General features: G+C 35.6%; 1 protein-coding gene across 25 annotated transcripts in view; it reads right to left on the reverse strand.

Moving 5' to 3' along the window:
* Nucleotides 1-25,396, reverse strand: part of Dlg1 (discs large 1) — a 502,336-nt gene that overhangs the window by 143,490 nt on the left and 333,450 nt on the right. For 2 of the 25 annotated variants that reach the window (XM_070304059.1, XM_070304057.1), the window contains exon 1: nucleotides 20,516-20,800. The exons of the other annotated variants lie outside the window; for them this stretch is intronic. In XM_070304059.1, the coding sequence (XP_070160160.1) occupies nucleotides 20,516-20,614 (99 nt within the window). In that variant the 5' untranslated portion in view covers nucleotides 20,615-20,800. Of the gene's footprint in view, nucleotides 1-20,515; nucleotides 20,801-25,396 lie in introns of those variants that run through there. 25 annotated transcript variants of the gene reach the window in all.

The raw sequence follows: 25,396 nt of genomic DNA on the forward strand, positions 1-25,396 counted from the left end.
AGAATGGCGAGAGGGAGAGGATACTGCGTGTGTGAGTGTAACAGTGATATAACGAGCGTACATTGTGCCGTGTCTTTGTGTACATTGTAAACATTCGCGCGCGCGCGCGCGCGTTTGGTCGGCGAATGGCCGACGAAATTGTGCGTGGATATCGCCGACGACGCGCTTTTCGCGCTTTTCGTGCTTACCTCGCTCGTGTCTTTGTAACGCGTTTGCGCAAAAAAAATGGCCGGTCGGCGTAATCGCTTGCGCTGCTTCAGCTTTGTGCTTGCGCTTCGTCGCGGGTTTCCATCGGTCGTCAGTAATCGGCGTCGGAATTGGTTGAGGCAACTTTTTGTATTTCGCGGATACTTCCGAGAACGGTTTATGTTAATCGTATCGAAACGATATATATATTTAAAAAATATATTGTACTATATATATTCTGTTCTTCTTTTTTGTAAATATATATTTTTATCACAAAATTCAAATTAGCAATATCCTCGTAACCTAATTAAAAACAGAGTAGCGAGAGTGCGATGCGCAATTATTCGCGGACACGCCAATTATTTTTCCACTCGCCTTGGCGCGTTTTCGTACGTTTTCTTTTTTCCTATACCGCGGAGAGAACTTCATTAAAATTCGAACCCAATATGGGTCTCGCTTCGCGCATCGCCGCGAGGCATCTGCGTCGCCGCGCGTCGTTTGACGAGTTCGCGTTCATCACAATTATCGGTAAAAACAGCGAGCGTACACGGCGACGACGATGGTGGCGGACGAGTCGTTAGCAAGCACGGATACAGAATTGGATTCGAATTGATTTTCACGATGGACAAAATTAAAAACGGAATCGATTTGCCTTCGATTAGCGTGCCGCTCGCCGTGTCGCATATATAACGGAAGTTTTATGTTCTTTTTTTTTCTTTTTTTTTCTTTTTTCTTTTAATCCTCATCGAAGCTCTCTCCTCGTCATTTCAGATGTATAGCTGTATTCAAAATTATTTTGTATATATAATAGTTTTTATATTTTAAATCTTAACTTCTTGTAATACTTTTTTCTTATCTGTCTTTTATTTATTAATTATATCCTTTATTTCTTTCCGATAAATATATTTGTAAAAACACGGGCTATTTTTTACAAATGTTCACTCGAGATACTTTTTCATGAGATCCGTTAAGCGCCGTGTATCTCAGCAGTTTGCCGAAATCGATGTCGTAAGAATCGAGTCACGTTACTCACGCATCACTCGCATCTCATTTATTCGAGCATCGTAAAGCAACGAAAAGTCCCGCCGTTAAAAGTCGCCGAACACGCTTATTAATGCAAATCGCTTCCACTCGGCCGCTTACGCGAGTTTCCGGACTCGATTCGAGTTTAATCTCCGGGCGCGCGCGCGCGCGTGCAATCAAACGCCTTTCGATAAAGAGACCCCCGTCGATAGGCGGACGATATTGGCGGAACACAATCCGAATATGCATTCACGGATGCAAGCAGTTTGTAACGATCGCTGTACGTACGATCCACGCGGATGCGACAGCCGTCGCCGTCGTGATGCGAATCGGGGAGGGTTGCTCTGGATGCCCAATCGAATTTCTCTGCTGAATGCCCAAAACTACGTACACAAAGGACCACAAAGGCTCGTTATCGAACAGTGTTACCTGCTCGACCGAAATTACCTCGTCCCGAGTTTCCCGCAGGACAAGCGTCGCATCAAGATATCAACATAGGTTCGTATTCGTGATGGAAAAATGTTGCGCTAGCGAGTTACAGTATCGAACTGGTACATGCTGGCAAGAAAAACGACAGGTAAAGAGAGAGAGAGAGAAAGAGAGAAGATAAATAGATTACATAGATAGAAAACTTTACGGTTATTTTCTTCATTGATATTGATTTCTACTGAATTTACAAAGTCAGCAGTATGAGAATAATATTGAGAAACAATTCTAATGATGATATTTTAAATAATATATTAATTATATATTACATGTTATAAAAATATAAAACTGTACATTTTAATATAATTATCGGAATGAAGATATTAATAAAAATATCTATTACAGAGAAAATTACATATATCTCTCTTTTATACATTATTCTAGCATAAATATTTTCTCGTATTACTATTCTATTCTAATCTCGACATTGTTTAAATAATAATTTTATGTATCTTTTTCGAAATATTACAATCTTACGTTTATGAACGTTTAACATAAACATACGTTGGGGAAAGGTGAGTTATATAGAAAGTTTATAAACATAATTTCGCAACAACCAGCACGTTTCTCGTACATTAACATAAGTCGTGAAACTTGTTACCGCTTCCGTTGCAAACTGCTTTCGTTCCATCAGAGACTCTAATACATTTAGTATATTTTCGGTAATGCCGTTGCAACAATTGTGTATGTACAATACGCTACTATTGGAAAATACGTATGCGTGTCGTCAATATAATTCGTTGATTTAATATTAACAAAGCAAACAAAAGTCGATGAACATCGAGAGCGAGGATAGATAGATGGGTAGATCCATCCGTTCGCCCTGTATTTATTCGACGCGGGAGTTGACTGAAGGAGAATCGATACACAATAGATAGCTACTTTATTTCTCGTTCGAAGATGCTCTCTTACGAAGCTTTTCTCATCTAGTTCAAATATTTTATTCCGCTCCACATTAATATATTAATTTTAATATTGCGCGTTTCTACTTTTTATTTTTTCCTATTTTTTTTTGCACATCTCTTCGAAGTTTCGTCTTTAAAGTGCCGCGCAATCGCATAGTAAATCCTCGTAATTCCATACAGCCACTTTCAGTTATCTTTTCCAACGCGTTTCTTTTTCCTACCTCGTCGTAGGAAAAAAATTTCGTCGATGTCTGTTTCCGATGAGAGTTACGAGAATGCGCGAAACGCCGTCATACGCGATCTGAGTTTTCCACAAGTTTTCCGATACGCACATTGCTGCAAGCCGCAAAGATGAAATTTATACAAGCCAGCGGACCTCGTGAATAAATGTATTTGACTGCTAATCACCGCGACGGGATGACGAAAAAGTGAGAGAACAAACATTCATCTCATTTATCACTTTTCACTTTCCTACATCGACGACAAGATGTTTATCTGATCGAGGTATCTCGACAATTCGTTTTACTCGATAAATAAATCGAACAAAATACGATAAAACAGTTTCTTCTAGACGGCGGGCAATTTCCTTTCTTCATACAATCAGATTATTATATATTTCAGACTTTTCTCGTACGTGTACGAATTTTTAAGAGCTATGTTATCGAACTTCACGATGTTGATTTCTTCTTCGCTGAAAACACCATTTGTCATTTTGTCCTATCTTTGACAATTATTTGTTACTAAAAATACTAAAGAATAAGTTATCCGATAATTTTGGAGAGTAGCATGCATTCAAAATATATAAGAATGACTGTCAAATATGACTGTTAATGTAGTCGGCGCCAAACTTCCTATGAATCAGAAATCTTTGAAGAGAAAAAGAAAGGTATTATAGAATCATTACGGGATTAGCAAGCATTTTAGAGAACAAAATCTGCGGATTTAATTCTTAAGAATACTTTGCAATCAGCATTGTGCACAAGATATTACCATATATTTCATATAGGAAGTAAATATCATATGATTTAAATATATATTATTATTATTATATATTATATATATATATACATATACCAGGTATATAAATATGAAACCGGAATTTTTGTATAGAAAATACACGTTTATTGTATGAAAATGATAAAAAATATTTTATTCCAAGTATTGCCCATTGCTAGCTATACATTTTTCCCATCTCTCTGACAATTTGTGGATGCCACGCCAAAAAAACTGTTGCTCCTTTGAGGCAAACCAGTCATCGAGCCATTTTCGTACATTTTCGTAAGAAGTGAAGCGCTGCTCGGCAAGTGCGTGTCCCATCGATGCAAATAAGTAGTAATCGGATGGAGCCAAGTCTGGTGAGTAAGCCGCATGCGAAAGTATTTCCCAACTAAACGCCTCAATCGTTTCCTTGACCGGTTTTGCTGTGTGTGATGGTGCATTATCATGAACAAAATCACTTTGTGTTGCCTTTTTTGATATTATGGTCGTTTTTCACGCAAAACTTGATTCAAATCGATCATTTGTTGTCGGTAGCGTTCAGTATTAACGATTTCGCTAGGTTTTAGCAGCTCATAATAGATCACACTCTTCTTCGTTTCTCACGTCAAAATCGCCACTTTTGAATTTTTTAAACCACTCAAAGCACTGTGATTTATCAAGAGCATGCTCACCGTAAGCTTCGACAAGCATTCGATGCGATTCTGCAGCAGTTTTCTTCAAATGGTAACAGAAAATCAATGCTGTCCGCAAATCGTAGTTTCCAGGCACAAAATTCGACATGTTCCACGCTATTAAAAACTATGCTGTTGTATGAAACTTGTATTGTTGTGAGTTGAAAATCTTTATCAGATGTCAAAACAAGAAAATGGCGCCAATGACGCGGTTTGACAGTAACTACATTGACAGCTAGGGCAATCTATGGGCAAATTCCGGTTTCATATTTATATACCTGGTATATATATATATATATATATATATGCAAAGATTTTAAAAGACATATAATTCAGTGGAATAAATATATCATTCGTATGCGTATTACCATACCGACAAACAATATTATACATAACTTCGGCATCGGCAATTCGATAAAATATCAAGGTGAATGGCAGGTGCACGTGTTGATCAGTCGATCGATTCTCAACGAGACACCAGACGTCATCAGACGTTAGTCTAGGCGGAAACGCCTGTCAAAAGCTTCGACCGTGTATAAACTGTTGCACGCTACATGGAAATGTCGACATTAACACGCGTACCGATTTTCATAACAATGCAAAAACACAGTTTTATAATTAACCTTTGGCAGTTCGAGAGAATGCTGAGGGTACTTTAAGACAATTCTTTTTTTTTTTCTTATTAATTACGACTTTCAAAGAATCAATTTTCAGCAGCTATTTGTAACATCTCTTTCCGCTGATAGTGTGATATTACGAATAATTTTCGGACAGGATGGAAATTAAATGGTCCATCGGAGGTTTAGCGGGTGCTCACGCTCTCTGGTCGCCCGCCTTTTAAGAAGCCGTCGTTTCGGCGACGTCACCTTCTCCTATTCCTTTCTCACCCTCAATCCACGAGGATGGCAGTGGTCGTTTCCATGGAAATGTGCGTGCAAAATTTGTATCCCCGGTTTGTACCCACGGATAAAGCATGCTGCGCGAGCTTGATCTCTCACGTAAAATTTTACGCACCTTTATGATCCGTGGATATCAGAAAGTATCCAATGTTGCTTGAAGTTTTTGAAAATATACGTATTATGTGTATAAGCAATTCGTTTCAAATTAAAATTAAAGATATATAATTTGAATATTATATAAAAAATAATTATTATATCTTTTTTAAGATAACGGCCATAGCGATTATATATATTTCAAGTTTTGATAGAGAAATATCCAATCGCAATATTTAAATTGACAAAATGTCGCTAATCAAGAAGAAAAAAGAAAAAATTGAAGATTGTGTATATTTCGGAGTATCCTATTCTTTAATTTTGACTGGTAGAAACGCGAATATATATGATGTGTAGACAAGTATAAAATGTATGTAATTTAAGTTGCTGCTGTCGCGTCGAAGTTGCCAAAGTTGCTTTGTAATCAGAATCATGTCTAAATGTGTTACCGGAACTGTGCGTAGAGATGGAAATAACTATTCTTTCTCTCTCTCTCTCTCTCTCTCTCTCTCTCTCTCTCTTCCTCTTTTAATCTGTCTATCGCATTTCGATGTTATGTATCTTGTATATAACTACTCGCAATTTTATGTCACTGATAAATTTTTCTTTGTCAGAGTAAGTAGAGAGTGACGTTAGTCTACGTGACCACGTGCTTTTTTGATTAATCTACATAGCGCGAAAACAATAATGCCATCGAATTACACGAGTCTATATGCAAACCAGTGTGGTATAAAAGTTTAAACAGTCATTTAACAAAGCGTAGAAATGCAGCAAGTTTTGCAATGTTAGTGGATTTAAGTTTCTTCCTTTTATAATTTAATTTTAATATTAGCATTTTCCTTCATATCTCGATCTTATCGAGATATTTTTGTATAATTTCAAATTAATTTCTTTGATTATGTAAAACATAGAATTAACATTTTTTTTTTTTTTTTTTTTTTCCCAAATCCGACGCGATAGAAAACTGTGACTCTCGTTAAGCAAGACTCGGTAGCGACGCAGATTTCTTCGAGATACGCTTATCGTTCATCCCACAAAAGTTCGCGATGATAAAGGATTGAAAAGGTACATGCAGGACGGGCGCGAGGAACTTGGCGAAAAGTAATTAGCTGAAATTGGAAATGGCAATTAGCAAGCAAGAGAAGGGATCTTGACGGAGATGCGAAAAGTACGAGACTTCAATTATAAAGATTATCTTCGGAGATACTTGCATTGAGAAAGAAACTCTTCTTACGCCGATAGCGAATGAAGAAAGCTCCTATCGAAGATGGAAAGCCTGAACTTAGCAAAGTCGAAAGGACTTAACAAGAAGCGAAACGTAATAAGAATAAAGCGTATGCTTATATCGCAGTAACATTATACAACTATTAACATGACATTAAAGGAATCGTAATATAAAGTAGCAGTAATTTATGACTTGAAAAGACCAACCATGGCAAAAGACACTCAATGTTTCCACGAGACACGTATATGAGACATTACATACATATATAAATAAACGCGTGTTGGCGATGTTTCAAATACGCATGGAAGCAAAGCGCGTCGAGTGTTCCAAATTATCCGAAAATGCATCGAGAGCAGCGCCTGCATGGTCGGCGTTTGATCGGATATCTCAAAGCAAGAGCCTCTGAGGCCTCTAAGACCACTAATTCGCATGTCATCCACGTCAAAAGGCACCGAAAGCTCTGTATATGTGTATGCACGTGTTTCACGTGTATATATGCGAGTAGATATTTTCGAAGTAAATGGACTGATTCAAAGCACTCGATCACGTGCATGCAAAATACAGGGATTCGGGCAAAAATAGCGACAAGAAATTAGCAGATTGAATAACATCACAGAGTTACATTTACTATTATACCAAATAAAGTTATCTTTATCGCTCCTATACAGCATCAACTTAAATCACAAATGATATCGTTGCCAGGATTATCAGTTATCCAACAAGACTGTGCTCGGTTAGCACTTTACGCGCAAATTACCGTGGAAATCGTCAAACGAGTTTGCGGAGAGAATCTCTTTGGCGGATAAAAAGAATCGCTGAAAGGTGTGTCAAGATTGCAACGGCTGTGTCTAAAAATAAGCTTGCAGCGAATTGCAATCGTCTCGTCTCAAGAGAAACTCTCTTTGCTTTCTCAGGAACGCACTATGTTGATAAAGAGCCGTGAATGTCAAAGACACTCTCTTGAATTAACGGCTGGTTTTCAAGCGGAAACTCATTTGGAGCTTGGTACCTCAAAGCGCCTTTTTTTAGGATAGAGCTAAAGATTTTTCAGTCTCCTAATAAACGAAAAAAACCGCTATGTAAATCGTAATTTGTCGTTCGAAAGAATTTGAAATTATAAGAAGCGAAATAAAATAGATGTGAATAGTAGTAAAATATTATAATTAATGAGTCTCTAATTGATCATAATGTGATGAATACAACTAAAAGATTATCGTATAAACATTCATTTAAAAATAATTTTGTTTAAATAAAATATCTTAAAATTTATTTTTTCCATAAAGATGATAGATACACCAAAATTCATCGTATAATCTCATAATTATATTAAAGTTTTTTAAAAACGAAACGCTGATCGTTTGTAATGATTCATTTGTCCAAAATCATTTACTATATTAAAGAGAAGACTACAATGAAACATCACTTAAAAGAAATCCAGAGTTTTATTCAATTAATTGCCACAATCTGTGGCGCAAGAGGAATCGAATAAAAGTTGAAATTAATTCCGTTGCGGAGAGGAAATCTGGATAATGTAAGGAAAGATATCGTATAGCGCGAATATTTATGTCTAATAGCTCGATTGATCTTGACACCTTCGCTTAAATTTTTGAATTATTTATTTTAGATGTGTAAAGTAAACTAAATATATATTTCAAATAGGATTTTAATTAATATACAAATATATAAATTATTATATTTTTTAGATTAACTATTTATAATCTCCAGTAGAAAAAAAAAATGACTTATATATATATTTTAGTTTAGTATTTCAAATACCATTTTGCTCATCTCTTATTAATGAGGCCGTAACAAGAATATATTTCATGCAATGACATAACATAAAGGCTCGCGTGACGATCTGCAACAGTGAGTATCGATCAAACGACCGGTGGCAAGTACCGAAACGCAATAATATTATTGTTGTCGGATGCAATGCGGTATTTTCGCTTTGAGATTCGTATCGCGCATGTCGCCAAGCAATCAACTCAGGGCCATAAAAGTAATTATCGCGAGTGTTTTTTGCGTCACACGGCATAAAAATATCTCGTTTACGCACTTTTTACCACTTTTCATTAACTTGACAACGCTTTGTAATTTGATCGCGATATTATATCCGCAATTGATCGGTCGCAAGCGAGAAGAAATAGGCAAACAAGCCGACGAACTTAAAAACACGGGCGTCTGCAAATATTCCAATAATTTCCATTACGACACAAGTCGATTCGCTATTTGATTATTACATCGATTCGTTAAGTTCGTTGGCACATGTAAAAAATCTAAAGGTTGATTCGATGCACTTTTATCGAGCTATCGACGTTCTTTCGCCAATCGGATATCGAAAATAATCGGTGATATCGAGATACAGGAAAAAATCGTTTAGCATTTAGAGAAATATTCTGGTTTATTGATACTTAACGTGATTTTATGAAAAAGATGGAATCTTTGATTTGGCGGCGCACATAAAAATTAATTATATATACATATATATTGTATATATGCAATCATTCATTTTTAAATTTTGTCTCTTTTGGATTTCTGAATTTTATCATAAATCCCTTTATTTTCTTATTAATATTTTGTTAATTCTTCTTTCTTTATGCCCAAAAATCACAATTTACTTATTAAAGATTTCTTACGAAAGATGAACTGTTCTCGCTTAATCCTTTGTAATATACCTGAACAACAAATCTAAATTTTTTTATCTTGTTAATAAAATTGTTAGGTAATTTAAAAAATTGTAAAAAATAAAATTAAAATCTACATACAAATATATCTTATAATTTCCAAACAATAAAAAAATTTAATATTTTATAAAACAAAATATTTTTATCTTATAATTTCGTATTTTATAATTTTTTTTATTAATTTTGATATCATTTTCTTCTTTCTACGATTAATTTTTTTTTAAAATAATTTTTAACTGTTTTTTATCCTGGCTTGTATGCGCATTGTAGTATTTCTATAAATAAAGAAATTAGTATAAAAAAGAAAAATTTCTAAAAGAAATGCCAAAAATATAAAATCATCTTCGCGAAAAGAGCAAAAGTCATGTGTGTAATCAATCAAAATTGCGCGTATATCTAATCATGTCCCGCTCAAATAGAAATGTATGCATATTTTTTCAAAATTGTGATAATCAATATTTTTTTTAAATTTATACGTGAAAAATAATGTAAAATATATAATAAATAAAATAAAATTGTTTTATACTAATATATTCATAGCATTTATAGTATGATAAAAGATATATCGCTATTGAAATGTACCGTATTGTTGTATTTAACATGCTTCTGTGAAATGTATTGCATTGTTATATTGACAAGCTTCTCTGTAAAAAAAAATAGCAATGTTAAAACGCGGACGCGTAATAATAACTAATATTTTTCAAGTAATGCTACGAATATAAAATAATATTATACAATATGAGTGTGCGTGTGTATACGTGTCTCATTTACATGGTATTTTGTAAAGGCAATCGCAGTAATGAAAGCGTATATCCCCGCATATCCCGCAATTCCCGATTACATCATGTCCTGTATTTTCAATTTTCACTATTCGGGATAAATCGCACGTAAATTTTATTCAAAACGCGTGCAGAATAACATGTCAAAGATTGAAAATCAAGCAATATTTAAAGCATTGAACGCTTGTTACTTGGCATTCGAGACAAATAATAGAAGAGACTGGTATTGCAATTATTTCGATATGTTCGATATGATATTCTGATATCGATAAATAATTCTTTTTGAAATTTATTACGAACATTTGCATGTATATAGCAGTAAAAAAATTTTAACGATTGTAATACTGTCATATTTTTATTGCAAAAATGCACTAAATGTAAAACATAGATTAAAATCTAAAATTTATAATTTATAAAAATAACGAAAATAAAAAAACTTGCAGCATCCGAGTATTACCTCATGTTATTCAATGATAAGAAAGTCGCTAATCAAAATTCTCAAATATTTAAATTAACACTGCGCCAAAGTTTTCTCAGAACCCCATTTCATGTATTTCAATTTAGCGGCGACAAACTTCGATTAGAAAAATCGCGCTTTCAGGCGTTGGATGTTCGTATTCGACGGGCGGACGCTTTCGGGGTTTAACGTCAAAAGTTTGCGAGCTGGACAACCGCGATGGCGTAACACGAGCCGGATAGAATGGAGCTAAATTACTACAAAACGGTACTTGACACGACAGAGAGACAGACAAAGAGAGAGAGAGAGAGAGAGAGAGAGAGAGAAAGAGCGAAACAGATCTTTAATAGAACGATACACAATTCGTGTGGAACGGACGAAGCGTTCGTTTCGCGTCGCCGCGGAAACAAGGAGCCGCTAACGACCCGATGAGAGCGCATCGTCGTACGTCATTTCCCATTCGACAGCGAAATTTGCGGTTACGTAAATACTGTTTGCCGGGAGTTCATTGCGTTACAAACTACAACAGTGGTTCGATCCCGACGCGAGTATAATACGCGTTCGTTTCCTTCCTGTTGATGTATAGCTTAACTGTTTGCCTTGCTTCTGAAGAACGTGACAATTGCAAGGTAATAATTAAATTACGATTAATAGGCTGTGGGGATAATTAATGATTCATTTCAAGAGTTAATAAACAGAAAGAGAATATTACCTAATCTGATAAATCAAGCGATAGATACACGTATATACCAGGTATATAAATATGAAACCGGAATTTTTGTATAGAAAATACACGTTTATTGTATGAAAATGATAAAAAATATTTTATTCCAAGTATTGCCCATTGCTAGCTATACATTTTTCCCATCTCTCTGACAATTTGTGGATGCCACGCCAAAAAAACTGTTGCTCCTTTGAGGCAAACCAGTCATCGAGCCATTTTCGTACATTTTCGTAAGAAGTGAAGCGCTGCTCGGCAAGTGCGTGTCCCATCGATGCAAATAAGTAGTAATCGGATGGAGCCAAGTCTGGCGAGTAAGCCGCATGCGAAAGTATTTCCCAATTAAACGCCTCAATCGTTTCCTTGACCGGTTTTGCTGTGCGTGATGGTGCATTATCATGAAGCAAAATCACTTTGCGTTGCCTTTTTTGATATTATGGTCGTTTTTCACGCAAAGCTTGATTCAAAACGATCATTTGTTGTCGGTAGCGTTCAGTATTAACGGTTTCGCCAAGTTTTAGCAGCTCATAATAGATCACACCCTTCTTCCACGTTTTTCGTTTCTCACGTCAAAATCGCCACTTTTGAATTTTTTAAACCACTCAAAGCACTGTGATTTACCAAGAGCATGCTCACCGTAAGCTTCGACAAGCATTCGATGCGATTCTGCAGCAGTTTTCTTCAAATGGTAACAGAAAATCAATGCTGTCCGCAAATCGTAGTTTCCAGGCACAAAATTCGACATGTTCGACGCTATTAAAAACTATGCTGTTGTATGAAACTTGTATTGTTGTGAGTTGAAAATCTTTATCAGATGTCAAAACAAGAAAATGGCGCCAATGACGCGGTAACATTGACAGCTTACATTGACAGCTAGGGCCATCTATGGGCAAATTCCGGTTTCATATTTATATACCTGGTATAATTACAATTTTCATGCATGCAAATATATTTTTTCCTCATATTGCAATTGATGTTATTAATCTTATTTGTACAGATTGAGATTACAATTAATGGCATCGTACACGCGATACATAGCCAATACTCGCGTTTGCGTCAGATTGAAAATTTGTTCCGCCTGAAGCATCATCGTGGCGGATGATTCAATGAATCTCATCTGTTTGGCGGTTTGCATGAAGGCTACCGATAAATTATCGGTCGCCATTTGGCCTCATGTAGCAATAAAATTTTAATTACACGAATCAATCGGAATTCATTGCGTTCGCTATCTCGATATGTCAACCTGTAATCAATTTTTCCGATCGAGTTGGAAAATCACGTTGCGTAATCAAATGCATTTTTCTGAAAATGTATTAATGCCGACAAATATCCTACATAATTTTATATTTCGAAAACAGAGTATGTCAAACGTATCGCATTTCATAAAATAAATAATTCCATTAACAAATATATTGTTGGACATATTGCAATAGGCAAAGTATCAAAGCATTTACAGAATCAGCAATAAGACTGAAATATATTGCTACAATAATTTCTAGTCTACTTAACTAGATTTCATTAATATAACATTAAAATAAAAAAAAAAACTCATAAAATTACATAAAGAGATTGATTTTTTATTGTGATACTTTACATCACAATCTCTGTATTTACATCAGTAAAACAAATAAGAATCACAGGTTGCATGAATTAAGGTACATCAATATAAAATAACATATTCTTTTGCGATATATGACAGCGTATACTTCTATACGTGCGATAATACATATGTACATGAAATATTTTCGCAATCATTATTTATAGGATTTTATTCTATGATAAATAAAAGAACGGGGTATTACTTATATTTACGTAAATAGCTATATTTTCGCGATTATTTTGAAAGCAAACTTTTCAATTTTACCATAGAGCGAGAATCGCAATCTTCTTTAGCGACTCGATTTATAAAACAGTCATGCATTGGCAAAAGCTTTTCTAAAGAAGGGGGAGAGGTTGGCACAAGGGGAGAAGAGACCAACAATAATACAATCAGAGGCGTTCTTTTTTTTCTAGCGGTAGCCCGGCGGCGCGTTAAATTAGTAGTCGCTTTTATTAAAAACGTCCATATTTACGATCCTACCGAACAACTCTGCTTTAGTTCCGCAAATAGCATTGTTATGCAAAATGTTTTAATCAAGACACTCTCTTCGTCGCACGTTTATACCGTTCGTTCGCAACGACACAAGTAATCGTGTAATTTCGATATACACATCCCAGTACAATCGGATATCCGTGGAGTTAAGTTTCTCATGTAATTAAAATGCTTTATCTCTCGTAATATGCCGCCCGGGATACCTCTCACATTCATACTTAGCCATAACGTATTCCCTGGTTTGAGTAAAACGTCAATTTATTTCACATAATCTAAATATCGATAAATAAATGCTAAACTGTTGAAGTTAAATAATAACTATTCTTAATTGTTCAATTTATTATCGAAATGTTTACCGATAGAACATCTAAACACATTTCAAATGTCGACTATTAAAAATAATATATATATATATTTGTGTATGTATATAGCTTTGTTTAAATAAAATATTATTTGAACATTTATTTTCCATAAAGAAAATACTTAAATATAAAAATCTATAGGAAATCTTATTTCATTTTGCATTAATTGAAATTATTGATTAAAATATAATATAATTTTAAGGAACATTATAGAAACTTCCTTATTTGAAATAATATTTCAAGTTTTCAAACTTGTATCGCGCACATGTATGTAAATATGTTGTCTATATGTATTTATATGACCATTTCAAATATTATTTCAGATGTAGTAAAAAAAAATAATTTAAAATATGGCAAAATATAAATACGCATTTATTTTAAAAGCAATCATCCAAATATATATATTTTCTTTCAATACTAACTTATAAAAACAGCTAACATAATCTAATAAAACATATAAAACAGAAAGAGATATAAAAAACGTACGAAGAATAAATAGAATGAGTATATTATTAATTTATAAAAATAATATCTAAATATATTTTGCTGTGTATGGTATGTCTTCAATCAGATATTTTTATATTTAAAATATTTACTTCTAATTTATAAAATAAAATATACATACAAGTATATTGTACAAATAACATTTTAATTGACCTACAAATAAATTATTATTTTTCTTCCCTCTCTTTCTCTCATATTAACATTTATAAAATTTTAATTAACACGCAAATGATTTACTTCATATTAATTATTTATAAGATAGTGAGATATGTATAAAGCTTATATGAAAATATTTTCATTTTCTCTTTGAATTATACTATTGTATTTTGCCCTTCTGCTAAAAACGTGCAAGATGCGTTTAATATATCAGAATTATTTGATATCAGATGCAATTTATTTCCTCAATCCAATCATGGTTCGTAAGTGATTTTAAATGATTTCAAAATTAATTACACGCAAAAAACTTGATTTATTTTAATATGTTAAAATTATATTAATATAATTCCAACTTCTTAAAATTAATGTATGAATGATGACTGTACGCGGATATATCTCAAAATGAGCGAATTCTTTTACTAATCGTCGCAAATAGCGCAAGAAGCGCGATCAATATTTATCCATTCTTGCGCAGCGTAATTTTATTTGCGACACACCCGCCGCATTTCTCTGATACATCGCAAAGGCAAAATCCCGATGCGATCATCCGTTGCTTCGTGCTACGCAATTTTGCGCACGATGGCAGTTCCGATACATAACAGCCTGTTCATTCGTGCGTAATTCTATAATTTCATGATTAGCCTATTAAGCGGATCGTTAAATATTCCAGAAATGCGCGCGCGCACGTCGTACCAGCGCCAGCGATACGGAAAAATTTTCAGGGACGATAAACTGTATTGAAACTGCGAATTTCGTTCTGCGATCGAAACCCGCCAGTTCCTCTAAGGATAATCCAAATGAAAATGTAAATAAACAGATAGCCCCAAAAACTTTATTTAAATTCGTCAAACTTTCGACGACTTTGGAAAGTATCTGCCTTAAAAATCATTAATAAAAAAGAAACGAGTCGGAAGATATACCCGTCAGATAACGTAGAATCCTTATAGAGGGTCAATGCCCGTTAAGGTCTGCCGTAAAGCGTCTGCCAATATACGTCTTATCGGCCGCAATTTTAACGAAAAATTAGGGGACGCAGATGGCCGCTCGGGATGGCCGTAGATGCGCGCCTGCCTCCTATATCCAAAATTTTTGCATGTAGATTGGAGCGTAAGCGGGCGATTGAAGCCGGAGCCGAGCAACGAGGAAGAAACGACGGAAGAAGGTAATTTCGGAGTTCGGATAGATGTATGTCCGCGCGATAAAAGTAATGAGATCCATTATAACCGGGACGTAAGCTGCGCTCGGCCGCACTACGGCAAGTATCTATTCTCTTCCTCGGGCCGCCGAACTTGCGCTCGCGTCGTTACATCGCTAAATTTACACGAGCTCGGTTTTTCTCATCTTTTAAAGTACCATCCGCCGTGAGTTACGACGCTCCGTAGGCAATCGTTAATAATTGTAAATGGCTGCCGTCGCTACCGATCGAAATCGACAGCTCGTTTATTGAATATCGGCAAAAGCGACAAGTGTCGTATCTGATCCACTTTTCGTCAAACCATGCATCACTTATGTGAGAAGTAGCTTCTACGTTATTTCCGACGCGCGCAGTTTGATTAATAAGTTTGTATTTAGTTTCCAATCCTAAAAAGCACTAATTCTAATGGTTAAACCAAATAAGTGGAATAAATTACAAAAGTGAATTCATTCGACATTTATAACCGTCTTAGCTCTTCGTTCACATTTTGTATAATTATGATCTAGATAGAAAATGTTGGAAGAAATTTCTTCCCTCATCATGCTCGGCAAGTGAAGCGTATCCGAATAAATTGAAATTCGCATGAATGCCTTTGCCGAGAAACGTATTCGCTACCGAATGTGAAGAAATGTAAAGACGAATCCGAGGAAAACGCACGACGAAGACGCGTCGGAAAAATTGGGCGGGACGACGAAACCGCTTGTCGCGCGCGAAGTGGTTTTGAAAATTGGTGTGGATACGTAGATAGGTAGATAAGCAAGTATGACGCATAACACGACGGACGGGGTAAATTGAAGAAAAACTAGGTCAAACTATAATGGCAGCCGATCTTGATAGCGCTATGTCGAGAGATTGGCAAAATGGTCACACGTAAACGCGACAATCGAACACGCAAAGTCGAAGGGTTGACGAAGAAGAAGAGAGCGAGAGAAAGGGATGAATCGCAAGGAAATGTATTATTTGATTGAGAAGAGGAATGGAATTGCGGCAGATCAATATATTCGAAAGTATTTCGCATGTAGATGCACGAGTTGTTGTTAGTTACGCTAGACGTTGACAGTATCTATGAAGGCAAGATAAAGCCGAGTAAGTATAGAGTAAATATTACAATCACATTGTTAAGTAATGGCATAGTATATTAAAATGCAGTGCGCATAAATTCGATTTTGTTAAAATAATTTATAAGTACAAAAATATATTAACGACTGAACTGATATTAAATTAATACTCATTTGAGTATATTGAGAGATAGTATATTTTGAGAGATATTACTTCTGATTAAAAAGAATGATTAGGCGCGCGAGCTTTTACGATTCGGCCGGCGACTGCGCTGCTTCATATCTCTTCTTCATTTTCATAAACGCAGCCCGTTGATTGCAGCGAATCAGAGCGGAAATGCAACAAGAGATACCTCGACATTTCCGCGATATAGTGGAGTTCCATTCTGAAATCGCGATGCCACCGTGTGGCTGCGTTTTGGAGATTTTCCGTAGCGCAATTCTTCGTTGTACGGAGCAGAGATATGATTAAAATTGCAGTGAATAATTAATTCAATAAACTATTAATATGCTATGATTACCCGCGCAGAAGATAAATTAATATATAATTATACTATGATTATCGTTCTATTTCGCGCGCGGGCGGAGTCCAGTTATAATATTAATATTAATAGAATTAATACAAATTAAAGAGTTATACACACATACACATACACACACACACTACTTTTACTTTTTAAAAATTAGATTTGTTAAAACGAAAATTTTAAAACAAATCTGCTATCTAAAAAGTTATTTGTTAAAACCCATAAAATAAATAAAATAAATAATTGATCGAAATTAGATTTAACAAATACGAGCAAATTTATATCGGTAACAGTTGAGAGAAAAAAAAAAGGACAGAAATAACGACAAAGAGAGATAGAAAGAGAAGTTACGACCTAGATCAGACAAAGATTGACGGTGCGGGAAAATTTTACAAGCGACGGTGATTCACGTATCTACGTAAAGTAAAAGAATAAACGTCTATCAATATTTGTAGGTTGTACGTGCAGTCGTTATTCGCCTTATCGTCCGTTGCCGTCGAATAAGTTTGTAGGGATACAGGTGAAATCCGCGCCCCGCGCGATATCCGCGCGTAAATCAAACGCACACACGATGCAATGTGCAAAGAGGGTATTGCCGGTATAATTTTCTATCAGACGCCAAAGCGCGATTTATTCATGACGCGGCGCAGCGACGAAACAGCGATATACCTTCAACATTTCGCTAAATTTACAACAAACGCAAGGCCAGAAAACTTGAATGCTGTTGGAATTTTAATCAAATGCGGAATTGCAATTATGTTACTTATTTATTACAATTATGCTACTTATTATTAGAACGTCCGAAGAGAAAAAAACTCGCGTAAATATATAAATATATATTGTATATTATTACTATGTTTTATTAAAGCGCTGTGTTATATCATAATGTCAAAAGTTCATTGCAATGGAATATACGAATGTAATTATTATGAATATTAAAACAGTTTTAATTAATTGATCAATTGATTGTAATCGAGTAGCAATATATTGTATTAAAGTCTGTCGTTTTCAATCGAGCAAGCGCGAATCGTGAATCGCAAAGAATGTCCTTTGACCAATGTTCATGCGGTATTTATTCGCAGTCCGGCAATCCCAAGGCTGTCTCAGAATTATGCGTAAGCTACTCGAGTATTCCCATTCCAGGGAGGTACGACATCGTATCAGAACTTTGATAATCTGTAGCATTCGGATGACGCGGGTTGTTCTGAGAACTGCACATCGAGAAGTACACGAAACACTAGCATTCCGAGCATTGCGTATATATTATTAATTTTTTAAATATTACTTAATAGTTTCAACAATTTCTTAAATATTGTTTTATTTATTTTAATACTCTAGAGAGACTTATTATTTTTGTCAAAGCATCAGTAATTTGCAATGTCTTTCCGAAATTTTTCTCGATATAATATTATATATTTGATAGTTATAGATCTCTCTTTGCATGTAAAATTATAATTTAATACAAAGATACGTTCATTCATTCATTTATAACAATAAGATTTCGAAGAAAAACGTCCATAGACGTTTGCATTTTTGCAAAAGTGGAGGACCACCATATACAGTATGTCCCATTTTGATCTCCTCAGGCAAATATCTCAAAAACCAAGTCCGGAAGAGAAAAATGTTTCACACCAAAGTTGTTTGGTTTCGAGGGGGCCATAAGATGGTGACAATGATTTGACCTTGGAAAATCATTTGAAGATCATGTGAAGGTCAAGTTTAAAATCTTAAATGGAAACCCCCATTTTTTATTTAGTATTCTTGTAGCTGACCTCGAGAGCTTTTCCAAAACACTATAATAAAGTATTTTTTCATTAAGTACTTTTTGAGTTATTTTATATTTTAATCTGACATATTTTGATATAAAAAATTAAATATCTCGTAAAATATTTAGTTTTTGATAATCTTACCGTAATACTTCTATGTACAGAATAATGAGACAAATCAATTAGTATAAAAAAAAAAAAAAAAAAAAAAAAAAAAAATTGTTTTTAAGAAAATTATTTACAATGTATTTTTTAAAACAATTATTTGTTTTTTTTTAGCATATATATATATATCCCAATAAAACGCTGAAAATCCACAAGATCTCTATCCGGAATTGCGCGGAAGTTAATATTTAGCGTATTCTCGATGGATAGAGTTGGATCAGATAATCGCGTTCTGCTAGAGTCAGCACTGCGCCATTTAAATTCGGTCAAGCACCTTCGATTAAATCGGATTAAGCGCATAGTGCAGGAAGACACGGGGCAAATAGCGACCTTGGTAAACATTTTTTAATTGTCGCGGCTAATGAATAGAATTTAAAAAAAGCCATCGTGCCGTGGAAACGTATTTTTCTGCGCTATACGGGAAAATGTGTCTCTCTCGTTGAAAGATGAAATCACAGAGATAGTAAAATTATATGGCTCGAAACCGCCAATCGCGATCTTGAAAAAATAATGACGACAGTTTGAAATCACTTTTGAGTGAAATGCAAATAATGCGTAAACGTATAATATTTCTGATTATAACATGAATTCAAAACACTAACGTGAAACCGACGTGTTCGCGATGATAATTAGATTAGAATAATCTTGTTTGATGGACGTTTAATTATGTAGTTACAACGATCATCATCGTTATTTGGAATGAATGTAGAGAAAAACGTAGTTTGCGTAATGGTATCTCGTTGAAAGTAAAATAATTCGCGCCGAATCGAGAGGACGTCGTTATCCACTGGCTTGAAAATCGTTAGTGCGCTAAACGCAAGATAAAAATAAGCTCAGCGGGTCAAACAGCTGCCATTGCCTTGGTTGTTATCGTTAAGGCTCATTCTCTTGAAGATGAGCGCACTCTACGTGATTCGTATTGCGTAATCGCGAACTCTGATCTCGCTTCTTTACGAGCGACGCGCTAGCCACTCAAATTCTCGTACAAGACGCCCCCTTTGGATCGACACGCTTTCATTCAACCGCGATTATCTCGACAATTAATTTTTTTACGATTTTAAAAAAACCCACTAAGCGCTATTAACTTTCCTCAATATTGTTCCATATTACATATTACAAGCTACATCCGTAAATGATGCTACCAAGAAAGAAATGAGATAATACAAACTTAAAAAATTTTAAGCAATTAATTTTTTAATCTTTTTGAAGGTCGTAAATTATTCGTTTACTTCGAAATAAAATCTAATAATTTATACAGAATATCCATATGATATAGCATGAAAAATTCAGTTATAATTTCGTTGTAATGAAACAGGTTGACAAGCTTTGTTCCATAATATTGATTATGTCAAATTACATGATATATTTTTCGTATTTGCTATCTTTCAACAATGAAAAAAAATTGCTTGCTTAATGAAGCATTAAAGTTTCAACAAGAGATAATCCACGAGATTAAGCACAGCTTAATAATATCCAGATCGCTATTACTGATGCTGGAAAATGAAATTACAATATGGAAAAAAAAAAAGGTGAATATTATTTATATGATACGATACACCCACCAATTGCGGCCAATGGACCGTAAGGTAGACTTTGGCGCGGCCAAAAAGCCGCAATCTTCGTAATCTCCTCAGTTTCTTATCGTTAAAGCCCATCCCCATGAAAACGGGCGCCACACGTGATCCGCACTGGCACTCCAGGTTGATAATCGTTCTTCAGTTCTCACCACAACGACCAGCCTCATCAAACAATAATTAAAACAGCAACGATCGGCACCTCGCGTTTCTCACGTCGGTCTCGTCGCACTGTCTTCTTGTTTCATGATCATAATCCGGCTAATCGTTTCGGGAAAAAAGTTTCAATGAGAAAGGTATCGATCCTGAATGAGATTTTGCTAATCAAAAGCAGATAAAGTTGAAATCTCTGTTAATTAAATAATGTCCTAAAAGAAGGAAGCTTTAAGTTGCGAATTGACTACTAAACAAGACAGAGGAGTACTTGGTAAATTATATAATTAATGTCCTTTAATTTTTTGCAACGTCTTAATAGGATTTTAAACATAATATTCACACATGTGTGTAAGAAATTATTTAATTTTAACAAATTTATTCTATTCGATTTTTAAATTAAATGATATGTATCAATAAAATAGACAATAGGGGAGATCAATTAAACAAAGGATTGACTTAAACTACGTTGAAATGTCTTAAAGGAAATGGAATTTAGAAGTTTCCCCGAGCCTCGACTTTGAACGAAGAGAAGAGCTAGCATCGATTGCCGCCACGTGACATTCAAATAGATCTAGCGCGACCTTGAATAAATGACTCGACTTTCAATATTTCTCACACACTCATTACATCATCGATTGCATTTGCGTAATTGTGTGTTTCCTGATTTGTGTCACAGATTAGTTCGAACAAATTTGTAATCTTATTCTATTCAATTATTTAAATTGATGCAAATGTGACATTTTTGAATAGCACAATTGAGAAAAATTATTATCTTTTACATACAGTTGCAACCGCGAAATTATAATTTGCGATGCAATCTCGATCAATTTCTTTATATTTTGATTAGTACGACATTTGATATCTCGTGATCACAATATAACCGAGAGAACGAAGCATTTATGTGCCTTTATTGAACGATGTTTCCCGTCTGTGATTAGACAATCGAATATATATCGTCTAGTACAAAACGGCGATGGTTGAGACTGGTACGCGCGGAGATAGTATTTCGTTACGTCATTCACTTCTAAAATAATTATTTATGAATATCTGTGTAGAGATCGCATATTCAATAGTCGCGTAACACGGAGTATATTACATTCGTTGAATAGCGTTTGATTCCATTCAGAAAATAACACGAGAGAGGCAACATTTTGCGATCGCGATGAAAATTTTCCTTCACTTATTATTTTCTCGCAATATTTCATGTATCTCGATATTCCGTTTAACTATGAAACTCGAAGTGACCTTTAAATTTCTGTAAAATGCGAGACGAAAGTATTCATATTATATTCTAATCAGCTGAAAACTCCACTTCAAATAATTTATAACTTGCGGAGAAATTCGAGATAGAATTTTATTTAGAATTTTATGAGTTGTGTAACGCAGAAAACATTGAAGAAAGATAAAATACACACATGTATTAATATTATATACAAATAGCTTTCTGTCTTGAATTTTGACATTTCAAATTATCGAAAGTACGCGACACAAGAATTTCCATTGCAATTTTTACAGATAAACTTCATTTGTCTCCAAAACTCAAAAACATGATTTACAAACTAAAAAACGAGTAAATAATTCAACAAAAAGACAACTTGACACACTTCGAGCAAATGTTACCGTGACGACTGTAAAAAAATGTCAACAAAAATTTAACTCTTCTATATAATCTCTGTTAAGTTAAATCTATTCGAAGTATAATCGCGATTTAACAATGAGAGGGAGGAACGAGATTCTGCCGTCAAATGTGAAGGATGTCAAGGCGACCAACGGCAACGTGACAATGTTCGCGCCAGGCATCGAGGAACGTACTGACAGCCCCAGAAGAGGGAGCGGACCCCGCGGGTTGCGAACCGCGCGAGTGACTGCCGAGTGCTGGCGAGGATTGCCAACTACGAGGAGGGAGGAAGGGGCGGGGGGGTCGGGAGGGTGCCGAGAGGGATGCTGCCAGCTGGAGTGGACGGCGCAAGATCTGCTCCCTCCCTCCCCCGCGCGTGCGCGATCTACATCTCCGATCTGCCGCCACCGCGCCGTTATATCTCCGACGCAGTTCCTCTTACCGTTTTCACCCCCTCCTTTCCCAGGAGATTTCGAACAACTTCGCGGCGGACTCATCCTACCGGCGCTTTCACCGTCGCGCGATGAGAAAGCGGAAAAATCATCCCTTAGCTTCGCTCGTCGAAGCGTAAGCGACGGGTAGCCATGAGGAGATGCGGGGATGGAAAAGCGGTGGATATTACAACTGATTTGCTAGATGTCCAAATGTTTTCGCCGCGCGACTTTCATGTCCATCGAAAATTTCGTTTGTTTGATAAAACGAGATGGTGAATTCTTTAGAAGTAAGACATCTTTATATTAATCGTGTCGCGAAATAATTTTGATTTAAATTTAATTAATAATAATTTGAATTTAAAAATATTTTTAAATTTAATCTAAAAATTTTCGTATTTCGATTTTATAAGAATAAAAGTATAAATTGCTGTAAAGCAAATAACAAGAAAGGGTAGCCAGGAAAATTCATCGAGAAAGAATTGTTCTTGGGCGTAAAATGCTACATATGTGTGTGAAGCAGAAATTCTGATTAATCGGAGAAAACGCATGCGATAATAGAATACTCGGATAGGACTGCAACCTTAAACAGAATTTTCTACGCTGAAAAGACTCTTCTTCTTGCCACTTACATCCGCAGTGGGGCGTTTTTTTACATGTCGATGAGCAAAGTAAGGGGATGACGTTTCCGTTCTTCTCACTCGTACAAGCCGAAGAGTTGTTTCGGCATGTGATTTCCTTTCCCTTTACGCGAGCGAGATTATGCTTTTGTACACAAGGGGGTGAAAAACACGGCTTCGACATATAAATAAAGCACCATCGTATTATACGCACTTGAATCATAACATTGCAAAGAATAAAGGAAAAACAAATTGAAAGAGAGGAGTTTAAGCATCCGTGATCGGTATATCAACGCGTGTACGTAAAAAATCGATAAAGAAGAATTATTGCATCGGTAGCTTCCATGATGATTTCACAAGTAAAAAACATCAGGATATGTAATCTCGTTACGCGGTAGCGCCCCTTTAATATCCCCGGACAGGTAAGAGCGAGATACAAGAGTCGTAAAGAAGAATCTCGGCAACGAGATGTAATTCGTGATGCGCCTCGTAATTTATACGCGACGTCGCGGAAATAAAAAGAGTAACGCGCAACCGCAAGGGCGATGATCGAGGTGGAAAAGATGAAGGGACGGCGAAGGAAGAAAGTCGAAGGGAGGACGGGGGCGTTCTCTGCTTGCTAAGATCTTTCCACTCTGTATGTAGTACGTAAGTATAGTGATTTACATTGTGCGCCATCAAATACTCCGGCTTCATCCCGCCCTGACTTTCAACCTATCTCACGCCCGAGGATTCTCTTCGTTAACCTCTTGTTTCCATTAGTAGTGATGTAGCGCGTGAAACGCTTTATCTACCCCTCTTCGCGATCTACTACGGTCACTCTCTGTTTCCGTCCCTCCTTCGACCTTGTTGAATAAATGTTGAATTTCTATCGCACGATACAAAAGATGGAGAAGCGTGAAAGATATTCGAATGCGAGAGACATATATATTTTATTCGCTTATATTTAACGGCCAAATTTCTCTACAGTATTCAAGAAGCATATCTTTCTACATGAATAATTTAATCGTTTCATAGTTGGCAAAGAGAGTCTGTTAATTGCAAACGGGCTAGTTGAAAATTATACAATAATTATCTCAATCTTGTCAAAGTGCAAGATAAGTCTTCTAATCCAATAAATTAATTTAATAAATAATTAATTAATAATTTAATTTAATAATTTTGATAAATCTTCCAATTCTCAAGAAACAGTATGCGAAGTATGGTACTATCTTAATATTGAATATTTCTATTGGAGAGAAAATCAAAGAGGATAACCTTTTACGAATTTTACGCGCATCAATATTTCTCCTCCTATACTTCTCGATCGCGTGTCTAACTTCAATGTATTACTTTCTCGTCGAATGTCACTCCCCGATGTGCACGCTATCATTCTCGAACGGCATTTCTGACCTCACGATCGATGCCGATCACTTCACATGTAGAAAGATCTCGCTTTGCTCCTTCGGAGAATGCATTGTGCATTAGCCGTGCGAGGCAATGAACGCGCAGAACGGAAAGCGGATGGTACAATTCGGATATATGAAAAATTTCCAACGCAACGGCAAGATCAAAGATTTTCGCAGACATAAACGAGAATGCATTTGCGCATGTAAAAGTGCATGTACGAGTGGCCTAGTCGCTGCGGATACCGCATAACTGCGGACATACAGTGAGAATCATATTTTTCGTTCATTCGTATTGTAGGAAAAGCGCTGACGTGTGACAGATGGAGGGATGCGCCAATACATCAAAAAAGGAAAGCTTGTAAGATTACAGCATTTTTTTTTTTTTTTTTTTTTTTTTTTGCTGAGTACTTTGAGCCTACAAAATTTCTACACGCAAGGATATAATTATATACAGAGAAAAATATAACGCAATGCGTTTCATATTTTCTCTTATGACGTCATAAAGATTAAAAGCTGATTTTAAAACGTTTCGTTTCTTGCGATTAAACGCTAAATTGCTGTTTTGCAAAGACTAAAGCTTTGACAGACTCACCGCCAACCGCATCGGCGAACATGTTTACCGGGGCGATGTTTACCGGGTGTGTAGCGGGTTTAAG

The sequence above is a fragment of the Polyergus mexicanus genome, unplaced genomic scaffold (genome assembly GCF_030449975.1).
Source record: "Polyergus mexicanus isolate NDT 795.1 unplaced genomic scaffold, iyPolMexi1.0 SCAF_11, whole genome shotgun sequence".
NCBI classification, from domain to species: Eukaryota; Metazoa; Arthropoda; class Insecta; order Hymenoptera; family Formicidae; genus Polyergus; species Polyergus mexicanus.